This window comes from Ciconia boyciana, chromosome 1 (assembly GCF_034638445.1).
Source record: "Ciconia boyciana chromosome 1, ASM3463844v1, whole genome shotgun sequence".
NCBI lineage: Eukaryota > Metazoa > Chordata > Aves > Ciconiiformes > Ciconiidae > Ciconia > Ciconia boyciana.
In genome coordinates, this window is record NC_132934.1 from 32,695,914 (window position 1) to 32,709,526 (window position 13,613).

The 13,613-nt window shown below is 36.0% G+C and overlaps 1 protein-coding gene across 29 annotated transcripts in view; it reads left to right on the forward strand.

Annotated features, from left to right (window-relative positions):
* NRCAM (neuronal cell adhesion molecule) overlaps nt 1–12,590 on the forward strand; it is a 65,243-nt gene extending 52,653 nt beyond the window's left edge. For 27 of the 29 annotated variants that reach the window (XM_072872983.1, XM_072873761.1, XM_072873153.1 and 24 more), the window contains 2 exons: nt 2,418–2,496; nt 12,353–12,590. In XM_072872983.1, coding sequence (XP_072729084.1) covers nt 2,418–2,496; nt 12,353–12,590 — 317 coding nt within the window. The other 2 variants (XM_072874176.1, XM_072874870.1) reach the window with 2 other exon arrangements.
* The last annotated feature ends 1,023 nt before the right edge of the window (nt 12,591–13,613 follow it).

The window sequence follows — 13,613 nt, forward strand, 5'->3', positions numbered from 1 at the left end:
AGAATAGTGCATAGACAACCTGCCTCATAGGGTCTCAGAGCAGCCGTGAAGTATGAGTGGATATGAATGGACTTCAACTGGGCATCAAAGGATAATTTGATTTTTCTTTTTCCTGTCCTACCTACAATAGAAAGTAGAATTGCTAAGTTTCAAGTAAAATCTCGATTTCAGGAAAAAATTTTGTTCTATATTACAGACTCCACAGGTTTGGAAATTATATAAATATTCAGTCTCTGGAATGCTTATTTAAAGTCAACTCAAACTTCTTGAAGTTCATATTGTTAATTTGGACGTGAAAAAGATGGCTGCACTTACAAAAGTACAAAAAAAAAAAATCCATACTCTGTTTTAATTTCTCCTGCTTGTTTTGACCAGTGCACTTCTGAATACTAGTGTCAGTGAACACTTAAAACTTTTCCCCTTCATAGGCAACTCTTTTATAGCTAAACTTAGCATAGCAGATTATTTTTATAAGAAAATAAAATCACCTTATTAAGCACAAGAATCCTACTCTGCTCAATCTAATGGTTTAATTGTTTTATGGAGAGAGCAAAGATTTGTAGTGACAGCAAAAATTAAGTAAGAGAAGCTTCTGTCCCAACCACCTATGCCCATGGAGAAAAGACAGATTATTAAGGAATACAGTGTTATATAAGAGTTGAACAACAGCCTGAAGACATCATCTTAGGTTTTTTCCTAATATTTGGATTTTTTAAAGAGAAAATGAGATTACAGATGGTATAGAAAAGTGACTCTTAGTGGAGAGAATTGAGAAAAGAGAAGGAAAATTAGGAAGATGAAACAAGTAAAGTGATGAAATTGAAAAGACTAGGGAGGTCTTGGAGTGAGCCACCATCTAGAAGAGGGTAAAACACAGTTTGAGTAAAAGCTTAGAAGGCAGTTGGATGCTAAGGTTGTCATTACTTTGTGGAGATGCCTGCTATGCCCTTCTTTTCTCTGCTTCTGCAGAATTACTAGAGGTAAGGTATTAATTATTTTATGCACACATACGTATGCATATACACACACATATATAAAGGTAGACCTTGACTCTATATAAGATTCCAGATTCAGTATGTACTCTTGTTTATAGCAGTGACTCTAGAGCTAATTGTATTTCTTGTGTCATTGCAAATGTACTGTTCCACAGATAATGACAAATGCAAAGCACAAAGTTATTAACTCTTTTTTGTCATAATTTTAGCATGTCATTTTGAGATTGCTTATGGTTTGAAAAAAATAATAAATTATTTCAGTATGAAATTATAGCAGCCAGATACATTTCAACGTGTTAAGCATTATTGTAATTATAGACTTAGAAAATACTGTCAAGAATGATTCATATCATCTTAAATAACAGCATAAACTAATCATGTACAAATTACGTGTGGGAATTACCAGACCAAATTAAGTGTGGAAATTAAAAGATAAGAGATTGTATATTGGATTATATGACTGTATCTGCTAAACAAGGGAAAGATTTGAGTAGTAGCCAGTAAAACAGAAATGAAAAGGCAAAGGGAAGAACCATAAAGATAATTCTAGAAGTCAGTGTATTATTTTACTCTGTCAACAATCTTAACTTATAGGAATATATGTCTTCTATAAACACCTGTCTTCTCAGGTGCTAGCAGGTTTCTGTGTCAAAAGACACAGTGCTACATAGGTTTTTTTACAGGGACAAGTTACATGCGTGGATTTATTCCCACCAGTGAATGATGACTAAACCTATAACAAGGATGTGCAAGAGATACAACTGTGTTAAATTTAGGTTCCAGTGTAGGTAGTTTTGCTTTGCTTTTGATCATGTTATAGGAAAGAAGAAATTAACAGACCAAGCCTATTTTTTCCAATATTAATAATACTTAAAATACTATTTAAAATTCCCTGGAGTCTTAGTGCATGAAATGAAAGCAGAAAGTGTACAAACTGACAGCGAACACAAGTGAATCTGATTCAGTTTTATCAATCAGTATGAAAGGAATATCAAGAGGAAATACAGAGCATGGATAAGTAAAACTAAATTATTCAGATTTCAGTAAACAATAGCTCTATTAATAACATAAGTAAAGAAAATATGTTAGCAGGATTTTTAACAAAACTTTCACTTTAGTGCTGGAAATGAAAGGGAGAAAAAGTTTTACTAATGCAGTATTTTGTACTTGATGTACAAAATTGTACAAACTTGACTGTACTTAATACAGTATTTTGTACTTGAATGAAAATAAAATTCTGTAACTAATTAACAGATCTTTTCCTTCAAAAGAAAAAAGGTAACACCCTAAGGTCCCAGTTCAAAAAAAATGATTTTTATTCAAACCATGTTTCTGCCAAATGTGATCAGTTTGAAAAATTAAGGTCTTAAGGTTTCTCGTCTTGCAGTTTTGTGATAAAAATTACTATTTCAAATATTTTAGTGAAGGAAAAGGAGGATGCACATGCTGATCCAGAAATACAACCTATGAAGGAAGATGATGGAACATTTGGTGAATACAGGTGAGCAACTGATGTGGTTTGTCATGTTCACTGTTCATGTCACACATGTACTATATATAACATCACACTTATTCATTCAAAACTAACTTTCTTTCCATGTTGACAAAGATTCTGTGTCCAGTATTGTATAGAACTATAGATAGCATTTCAACCACACTATTAGAAAAAAAAATGAAACATCCAAGCTAGAATAAGCCATTCACTAATGCAAGGTGAAACCCAGATTCAAACACAATTGTCTCAAACTGAGGAATCTTTATTTACAAAAGCACCTTTCACATAGTTAAAATACCAGATACAGTGTCCTTTCAGTTAGGGCACATTTAGCATTGTGTTTTTTGAAAATACATTTCTAATTGAAGCCTAATAAAGACAATCTTGTGTTACATTGACTGGAAAACAAATGCATTTAAAATGGCTGCCAGTACTAACACCTAATCCAATAACAAGGAAGTGATGTTATACACAGAGATGAAGAAGAGGTCCTACGAGAAAAATAAAATCTCCCTTTCATGTATTTCAGTACAAGATACATAGCAAGCAGCTTCAAAGCATGCAACACAGCTATTATTCCTGTCTCTCTTCCTTTATTGTAAATCTAGTCTAGCTGAATCTCCTGGCATCACAAAAAGCATGCCTTGGCAAATCTGTTGATATAACAATTATGAGTCTAGCTTATTAAATAAGCAGCATTTTATTTGTTTTTTGATTAGTACAGGAAATAATGTTATTATTTTCTAAATATGTCAATACCATTATATTTTACATGGGTGCTATAATAGATTTTATAGTGCATTCCTGTGTCAAAGGCATTGTAAAAGCCATTTATTATTTTGAAGATGTGACATTTACAAATGTACATAGAAAAATCCATTTTTTCAAGAAGGATCTGCTCTGTTGCCATAGCTTCTTCATATAAGGGAAATGTGCATCTTGATCTGACTGGAATAGATTTACAGTTCTGAATGCCACAGCACAGTTTCTGTTTATTCTTCCTTGATTTTAAAAAAATACAATACTCTGTTCTTGGGTTAATGAGTTCAGAATAGTATTTTATTACAGCATTAAGTGCATATGGATTAATTACATTCATCTGATAAAAAGGGAAGTGTGAAGCAATGTTTGGAAGCAGAGGTAAATAAGTACTCTCTAAGTTTTCCTAGGCAGTCCAGTTTGCATTCTCCTTTATTGCTCCTCTGTTTTTCAATACTTGGAACTTTCAGCAGCAGAAACTGACCTTCATACAGAATGGTACAAATGGTATGACCTCAATACATGTTTTCTTAGGCCTAGAATAAGACTATTCAAGTCTGCTTTCATGTGTGACCTGTAGCAAGATTTGAATTTATGTCTCCATATTTAAGTGGATTGAATTAATCTATAGAATCATCTAGTGCTTTATTAAATTATTTTATAATGCATTTATCCACCTCATGTCTGATGAATATGGACAGATGCATGCCAAGCTTTCAGACTTGTTCACATGAAAGAGCTCATCCTATTTACCATGCAAAAACTCCTTTCTAAAATGCATTTCTGTGTAATTAGTCTATATTGGGCTTTCCTCTTTTTTCCTTAGAGACAGGGCAGCAGCAGCAACCAGTCAGATTACAGAAGATATCTTGGCACCCTCTCTGCAGCCCAGCATCACTGCAGTCACTCAGTTCCCAGTTTGTCTGCCTCACATGGCACTGGTCATGATGCAGTGCTTCTTTGAGGAAAAAGGGTATAGGGTTTCCCTTGGAAAAAAAAGTAATTTTTGAAAGATCTAGGAATTCGAGTATTTTGAACTTTTTTCATCACTTCAGGTCCATGTCTGCTTGGACAGGAAAGAAACTGGACAAGGAAAAGAAAAGAAAAGGTAGCTGTGCCAATTCTCCTGAAGCAGACCCTGTCTTTACCAAAGCAAAGTCTGTGAGATCTGACAGATCCAACTTCTTCAGAAGGTCAGGGGATCAATACTCCAGCACCAGATCAGAGACCTCCTACAGCAGGAGGAGGGCTAGGCAGTCTTCAGAGCTTACAAGGGTTAGTTCTGTCTCTGCTTCCCTCTGCCGAGAGGAAAAGAGGTCAGACGAATGGAAGTACAGGCATGGCTGTAGACATCATGCTTCTGAGCAACAGATAATGGGGTCGGAGGAGGGCTCAGATTCTCAGGCAGGACAGCCATCCCCTTTCCAGCAACCCCTCAGCTGCAACTCAATTCGTGGCTCACTGGCAAGGCAGCGTTCTTCTCTCCAGCACTGGTTCAGCCAGACCCCAGACTACAGCTCAGATTCAGAAGACACTCAGAGCTCCTACCACAGGAAGGTAAGACCTTCTACTACTACTCACTTCTCTGAATCTGAAAAGAATTCATTAATGAAATCTGTAATTTTGCCTGAGCTAGCTACTGTCTTAAAGGATGCTTTGACAGCCGCCAGACAAAGTATAACTTCTGTGGCACAGGCTAGGTCCCATTCAGTAAAGCATCCCATTACAGAAGTTCCAGTGGTTCCTCTAGAAGCAACTGGGAGCAGTTCCCAAACTTTTGAGTCTGACCATGTGGACAGTTTAAAAGATCAAACAGCTTCTGGGAAGGAGAAGTCTGAGGTGGACAAGGCCTTGGAGGTTGAGTCATCCCCTGAAGATGGGGAGGTGTCATCTGAGTCCCCTACAGAAGACCAAGAAGGACCAGATCCTCCACGTAAGTTTGACATGGAAAATCAGAATTTTCTGTTCAAGCACATAAAGAGAGTGTTAATGCTAAAATCTTCCAAATCTGAATGTGCCTCAGAAGAACTACTTATCCGCTCTGAAGAAGGCAAGGTAGATAATGCACTTCCTATCCATTCAGCAGTGGAAGATCTTGTCTGTAGGATTTGGGGTAATCCTGAGGCAAAGCATGAAGCCCCAGCAGTCCTACGTAAGCTCTATCCTTTTCCAGTGGATAAAGCTGCTTTGTGGGGGACCTTGCCTCAGGTAGACAGAGCATTGGTTACTGGGGATTCTGTACTATCAGTGCCTGCTAATATGGATGCTCTCCCTAAAGATCCTACTGATAGAAAGGTTGAGGAAGCAATTAAAAGATCTTTTAAGCTAGTTGCAGCCCAGCTTGGAGTATCTATCTACTGCACTTACGCTTCTAGAGCGTTACTAATATGGTTGGAGGAAGAACGAGACAGATTCAAAAAGAAATGGGTCCCATCTGTTGCCATGCAGAGGAAACGCAGACTATGTAAAATTGCAGCTAATTTTATCCATGATGCAGCTGAGGATTCTCTTAGACTCACCGTTAAAAATATGGCATGCCTCACTGTAGCCTGGAGAGCTATATGGCTACGTCCTTGGACCTCATCGCTAGATCTAAAATGTAAACTGCTGTCTTTACCATACACAGGCGGCAAGCTATTTGGTGAATCCTTGGTCCAGATCATGAAGGATTTCTCAGAACACAAACACTCTTTACGTCAGCTGAAAAAAAAGAGCTCTGTTGGAAGCTCTTCATTTTCTTATCCTCACAAGCGTCTGAGCTCCTTTCGTTCTCCTCCAAAGTTTAAAGGAGGGAAGGGAAAGTATAAAGTCTCACAGTCATTTCATGCCAAGTATGAAAGGACATCTCACTTTCAGAGAGACACCAGACCATCAAGAGGAACTTTCTAAGAACATAGACTTGCTTCCTCCTTTCTCAGGAACTGGGAAGAGTGAAAGACTTGGAAATTTATACTGAATAGACTGCAATATTTCTGGACAAGTAAGCCCAATGCTTAGAAAATTAGTCATTTCAAAATAAGATTGAAATTCTTAAATTACTTAGAACTTAATGACTAATTAAGATATTCTAGAGAAGTCATAGCTGTCAATTTTAGGGGAGGTTTTTGTCACATTCAATTTCTAGGCTTCCCAGTATTCTTGGGATGGCTTGGACTTGTTTGCAAGTTTTGCACTCTCCAACTTCATCGAAGAGCATACTTTCTGGAGAACCAGCCAACATCGGATTTTCCTGCCATATCGATCTAACAAAGGAAATAATGCTTTAGGAAATGCAGGTGTTTCAGGAACCACAGAATGACTGCGTACATTATGTTACTGTGACTGGAGGCATACCTGCACTTTTACATAATAACGGAAAACCGTGCCTCTGTAGCAAACTGCACTACAATCCCAGTGATTTCCTCAGTTGTAGAAGACTGAGATAGTAAATTGTGGACAGTCAATGCTTACACTAAGAAACTGCAAGAAATACAAGGAGTACCACAAATGTATGTTTATTTAAATTAAAATTAAAGACTACCTAGAGCTCCTCTTCAGGTCAATGTAGGTGTAGAAATCAGCCTAAATTTCCATCCTGGGCCCTAAATCAAGAGAAATTAAGAAGTTATGGCATCTACAGACCTGTGGGTTCATGGGCAGGGAGAGACTGCAAGCATGCATTTCTTAGTTAACTTCACGGGAAGTATGAAAGTCTAGCATCTCATTGCAGTCTGCAGAATGTTCTTAGGAAGATCAAACAGGACAAGGCAACTGTAGTAGTAGGACTGTTAATGGGGTAATGCAGGATGTTTGCACATTTTGTTGAATTATTTTGCCTCTTTTCTTCAACATTTTGACGCACACAATATTTTTCCTAGAAATTCTTGGATATGCTATGAGAGACTTTCTGGAAATGGTTGGTGGAGAGTTCTGATTGCTAGATAGTATATTACTCTTCCATCTTGTTCTGAGTTGATTAACAATGAGAATATATTTTGTAACTACAATAGTATTTTTTTCTCTTGTAGTTACTCAAGTTTTATTGAATATTATTCAATATTAGGTATGTTTCCAGGGGGACCTAGCAATGATTTGTGCCTCAGCACTGTAATTCTAAGCTTGGTTCCTTCTAGTGCAAGAGATGATGTCAATGGACTGCCTGAAGAATTCTTGTCTCTGAATAGTCTGATTGGATTTGGCAGTGGTCTTATTGTGTCCTCATTTACGCACACGTGCTTTCTTTGATGGTTCTTATTTTAATTCTTGAACATCTGTGTCACTACTTTTTAAATCAGTGCTTTGATTTCCCTTTGTGTAATTTTCCACCAGAAATAGCAAAGGTGGAAAGCTGGTTGAGTTTCTCTCAAGCAGATTTTTCTTTAAAATTTTCACAAGGAGTGAGTCAGGTTCTTTGACTAACAACAGTTTTTTCAACCCATTGCCATTTAAAGCCAGAGCTTTATCTCTCAGTTTTTCCAGCTTCTGCTAGGATTGAAGATTGAATATTACAGAGATGCTAAAGAAAAACTACTCAGAAAACTAATATAGATGTACTTATGTCTTAGCTAGATTAGAAATAGTAAAATGTTTTGAAGTCTGGATTGATACAGGTGCATAAGTGTCTAGGGAAAGCATTTTTCATCTGCACAGTCCTATCAATTTAGGAGCATGAGCAGAAATCTGTTAGGTATTGGGGCAGAGGTTCTCCTGGAGCATGCAGGGAAGCCATAGTGTAAGGTACTTCTGTGGCTTTGCGTGACCGTTTATACTTAAACATTTCTGGGCTATTGACCTGAGGGCACAGAAAAAGGAACTTACTGCCAACAGTTTTCATCTTCTGCATCCTCTTTCTGCGTCCAATAGCCCAAAATACTTTACCCATTTTGTTTGTTTTATGTTGCCTTTCATCTGACAGTTGTGTTATAAGGAAAAGTAGCATATTGCTAACCATATATTGAGTCTTTTTGCATGTCCATGAATGTGGCAAAGTTTAGTGGGAACTAGTTGCCTGCTGGACTGCAGAGGCATCGTAAAACTGTCTTCCCCATTCTGACTGGTTGCTGCATGTACCCATATCTAAGGAAGAAAAATTGAAAAGTTGAAAGAAGAAAGGAGATTTCAAGGTACATATTTCTTTCAATAACTGACGAGCTTGTGAAATGGAAGTACTTTTTAAAAAAAAAAGTTTGTACTTTGCACTTATGCGTTATTGTCACCTCCATACTTCTTAATATCTCTTAATCATTAGCTGCAAGTTTGCTGTGTGTTTCATTAAACTAAGAAGAAAAAGAAGCATGTATTCATATACTAGCAACTGTTTATGAAAAATATTTAAATCATGCTTTTAGAATATGCTTTAATATTAAACACTGTTCTTACTAAAAGGGCAAGAAATGTCTGTGGTACATATCAGTACTGTGGTGCTTATCAAAATGACTGGTACATATCAGTCTTCACTGAGCAACTTTCATCCCTAAAAAACTAGTAGTATGGAATTTATTTGTAAGACAACAAATAGTAGAAGTATCCCTAAACTTAACTTTCATGGCTGTCTGATCTAAATATAAAATTCATACCCGTTCTCACCTCTGTTTTGTTCCCTCCCAGTACTTATCATCTTACTATTAATTTTATGCACTGCATACATGACACATGTCAAAAACTTCTTCGGTTTTCCACTGTAATTTTAGTCAACCCAATTTGTACTTTATTTTTCATTTCAAGGTATTACAATAGGTTATTATAAAAGACAGCAAGCAAAATCACAGACAAAAACTAAAATAAATTATGATCTATCCTGGTTGCATTTTGGAATAGTTTTATGAACAATTGTAAGCAAGATTAGCAAATCTTGCAGATACTGTATCAAAATTTATGGCTTTAACATGTTTTTGCAATATAGTATTATATATTCTACAGCCTAAAGTGTTCTATAGCTCTTTGGGCATCGATATTCATAATGCAGTTCAGCAGCTTTTGCAGTTTGCTTCTTGGTGGCAAACAGAAAATACATTCATTTCCCCAGAGCACCAGGGTCCCTTCTCTGTTTTGCACCCCCAGGGTTACAAAAGTGCTGTCCAAAACATTGATGCCTTCACTTTTTCTCTCTCTCTCCTGCTTGTTGTTTTTCTTTTTATTCCTCCCTTTCACCCAAAGTTTCTTTCCCTTCCACCCAAAACATTGTATTCATCTAATACAAGAGTCATAATCCTGTTTGATAAAGAGTAAATGGTACCATGGCATATATTTCCATTTCCTGAACAAGGAGTGGAAAGCACCCTGGATAATCCCACATCTTTTTCCACTGCCAGAGACTTGGCAGAACTTCTTTCTGGACTTGTATAGTGCAAAAAGGGAGGGAAACCCCAGATTCAGATTTGATTTTTGCGTCTGCTGTAACCGTGCTCTTACACCAGTGCCCACCTCTGTGCAGGTACACTCCTGGGTAAATCTGCAGTTTTGTTTGTTTGTTTTTAATTATACGGACAGTAGAATCTGCATCCTTACTAAAATATAGAAAAATCACAGACACAATGCAACCAACTGTGTAAGTATTTCTTCATTGTTTGGCTTATAAATAAACTTTGTTTTCAAAAATGCAAACACAAAAACCCTAAGAGCAGAAGTTCCTGTACCCAGATTTATCTAAGTTTGAAATGAAAATCGAGCTTTATATTGGATTAAACACAAAAATGTGGATATTTTTAATACAGTGATGGTGTATTATTTATTTAGTGTATCTTCCAGCCTAGTGAATTACACTGGATAGGGTCACACTTTAGAATATTTGCACAGATTTTGCTGACCAGTTGGAATATGGTACAAATGCAATTTTAATTTATTTTCATTCCTACATATTACAGTGCAAGCAATTATGAAGCTACTCATCTAAAATTAAACAGCAAACCATATGTGCAATGTTCTTTACTAAATTCTGTTACTCAGAAAGCATTGAACACTGCAGATCATTCTTCTTTGGGAGAAGGACCTGGTACTACTTCAAAGTGAGGGTCTGGTCTTCATTTGGTTTGTATAACCTGTTACGATGACTCTAATGCCCTCTGATGAAGGCAATGGAGAAACTGCATTGCGTGTGATTTTTAAATACTCAATTCTGTCTTCAACCTTTTAAATATAGGGTCCTTCCAGAATGGACTCTCTTCAGTAAGGTCTCTCTGATCTGCTTGTGTTTGCAGTGTTATAAACATTTGCACTTTGCTGCTGGATGCTTGACATTTTGGAGTAGCATTCTTTTAAATGTTGCTAGCCTATATGTTTGCAATATCAGTGAGCACAGAAGATCAACGATACAATATTATCCTCATGCCATGTACACAGCAATAACTAAAAGTCAAGACTGATACAGTCAAGTTTAGAGTTTTTGCCTTTGTGTATTTTAAACATGAAGGTGTTCTTACATGGTAATAAGATAGATATTCCTACCATGTCTTTCCAGTGTATGCATAGAAGAATAAAATCTCTGGTATGCTTTTTCTGTAAGTATATGCATATTAGAGGTGTACTTCTTTTAGAATGTGATAACTTGGAGTCTTCCAAAAAAGGTGATGACAGGAGGAGAGGCGGCTTGATGGAAAATTGGTGCAATAGTTTTCTAGCAATAGTGAAATGTTTCTCAACAGGGCATTTGTTAGCTAACAATATAATCTGTGTGACCTTGTACATGCTATATATATATATGGTTTCTCTTGGTGTTCAAAGATATTAAATAGAAAAAAATAGAAAATATAATTATTGGAAGAAACTAAGGTATTTGTTTTTAGGAATTACACCATTAAAATAATTTGCTGAATATATATTCAGCCTAATATTGTGGATATTGTAAATATGTTTTTATTTCCTTGATATTCTGTACATGTTTCTTTATATTTTTGATAAGCTGGGAGTCTTTAAATAAAAAAAACAAATATCACCTACTTTTTTGTACTCTGCAAATAGTCACATGTTCTGTTTAAGACAAGGTAAATAATTGCATCCAAAAGTACAGCTGGCAATAGTGGTTTTTAATTGGAAATGCTTTAGAGCTGCTGCTGAAATCTTCATCTTGAAACTGAAATGCAGCATAGAGGATTTTGAAAAGAACCCAACTACATCTATTTCATGAAATATAAGCTGCAAATTTATTTGGGGATGCTGATGGTGCTGCAGCTTTTCCACTGATAAGGGAAAGACCACAGTACTTTGCTACAGGGATCTCTCTTTCCTGCCTTTCGTTCCTTTTTCTGTTTGATTTCTCCAAATCACCATCATCATTGTTCAGAACATGTTATCAGTTATGGATTAGGATAAGGAGGCTGATCTGATAAGTAATGAAAAAAACTAAGCATGCTCTTAACTGCTCAACTGTAGCTGCTGAAAGCTAAATTGTTGCTTTACCTGTATACAGTAAATGTTTTAGCAATTTTAAGAGCAAATTATTACTGATAAAATACTGATCACTATCAGGATGTGGATTTGCTTTTCTTCTTAGGCTATTTTCATTTGTTTCTTCTGCACCCTTTTAATGGAATATGTAGGTCTCTTGAAAGGTAAGGTTGAAAATTGCAAGTCTGGCCTGCATTACGTAACAAATTATTTGAAATGCAGCACTTTTATTTTCTTTATACTAGTAAAGAAAATCAGTATATTTCATTTAACCAAATTCATTCTTCATTCATGTTCAAGGAGTCAAAGAAATTAAGAAGTTTAACAGACTAACTTCACGACACATCATAAGCTTGTTACTTTGGAGAACAAATAAATTATTTTTTTTATAACTTTACAACCCACTTTTTAATGCTTGCAGTTGCATCTAAATTGCTTCCAAGCCAAGGGCATAAGTCTTATCATTGAAAAGTCATGCACGATGGGGAAAAAAAAAAGAAAAAGAAAAAAAGAAACCACAAAACCCCCTCCCCCCACTGAAGACATTCTCTGTTTAAACCATTCCTACACCATGTATTCATGTCAACTGCATCATATTGATCTGTCTCTACAATGTGATGTGGGTTTACTAAAGGATTATAGGGCTGCACACATGCTTTTGATAAATTGCATGCATGGCTGATTTTGTCTTAATATATAATACATCAGTTAATTCCTTTTGTTTGTTTGTTTGTGTCTCCAGTGATGCAGAGGACCATAAACCTCTAAAAAAAGGAAGCCGGACACCTTCAGACAGAACTGTGAAAAAAGAAGACAGTGATGATAGTTTAGTTGACTATGGAGAAGGTGTAAATGGTCAGTTCAATGAGGATGGCTCCTTTATTGGACAATATAGTGGTAAAAAAGAGAAAGAACCTGCCGAAGGAAATGAAAGCTCTGAGGCTCCTTCTCCTGTAAATGCCATGAATTCATTTGTGTAACCACAGAACTTGATCCCCTTGCATCTTCAGTTTGTTTAAAGCACTTGTACATCCTCCTTCTCATACTATGAACACGCAGGTAACGGAGCTCCTCACCACAAGATGTTTATGCTGTGAGAATATGCAGGTCAATACAATTACACAGCATAATGACACGTTAAGTGGTAGGTTAGTATGAATCAAAATACGAAATTCAAATTTTGTTCAAAATTTGGGTATTTTTACTTTTTTTAGAAGGAACTGACACAAACAATAACATTTACTTATAATTTTGTTTCCTGTTGAAAATACAGTATAATGCATGGAAAAAAAATGCTACACAATTCACAGATAATCTCGTGTACACTATAAAAACATGGTTTGACAATTTGTTATGCAGTCCTCAGCTGAATCCCTGGATATGAATTCCGTTTTCATTGTCAGAGTGTTATAGTAGTATTATATAGAACTTCAATGTCTTTGTGGACATTGTTGTGCAATTGGTGACTTAATGTCTAGCTATCATATGTCTTTTTGCAAGACAGTTAGGAACAGTATGTACAGTATATAATTGCTAAATGATTTAAGTATGACACTTGCATTTGCTGATGCTTAATGAGACCCTATTATCTGCTCTTTGCTCCTATTACTTTATAGCCTTTTTAATCTATCAAGTATTACAGCAGTACAGTGTTCTATTTTTACATCAAAACACATTGGATTGATTTTAGGGCATAAAAGATACGCATTGCAATGCATTTTGGAATTTGTACAGTCACTGAAAGAAAAACTTTAAAATGAGAGAAAATATTCCAGAAAACACAGGGCAAAATACATTCAGTGCCTTTATACAATATGCATTCCATGATGTGCTGTACTACTAAATCAGTTGGTGCAGTAAACTGTGATTAGCGGACTACTATCATTGCCAAATAAAGTAAAAATGTGACGAAAAAAAAAGTGTTATGAAACTGTTGTGCTAAAAATGGAAAGTTTTAAATATTTTAAGTTACACAAAGAAGAGTATGATTTTTTTTCCTTTAA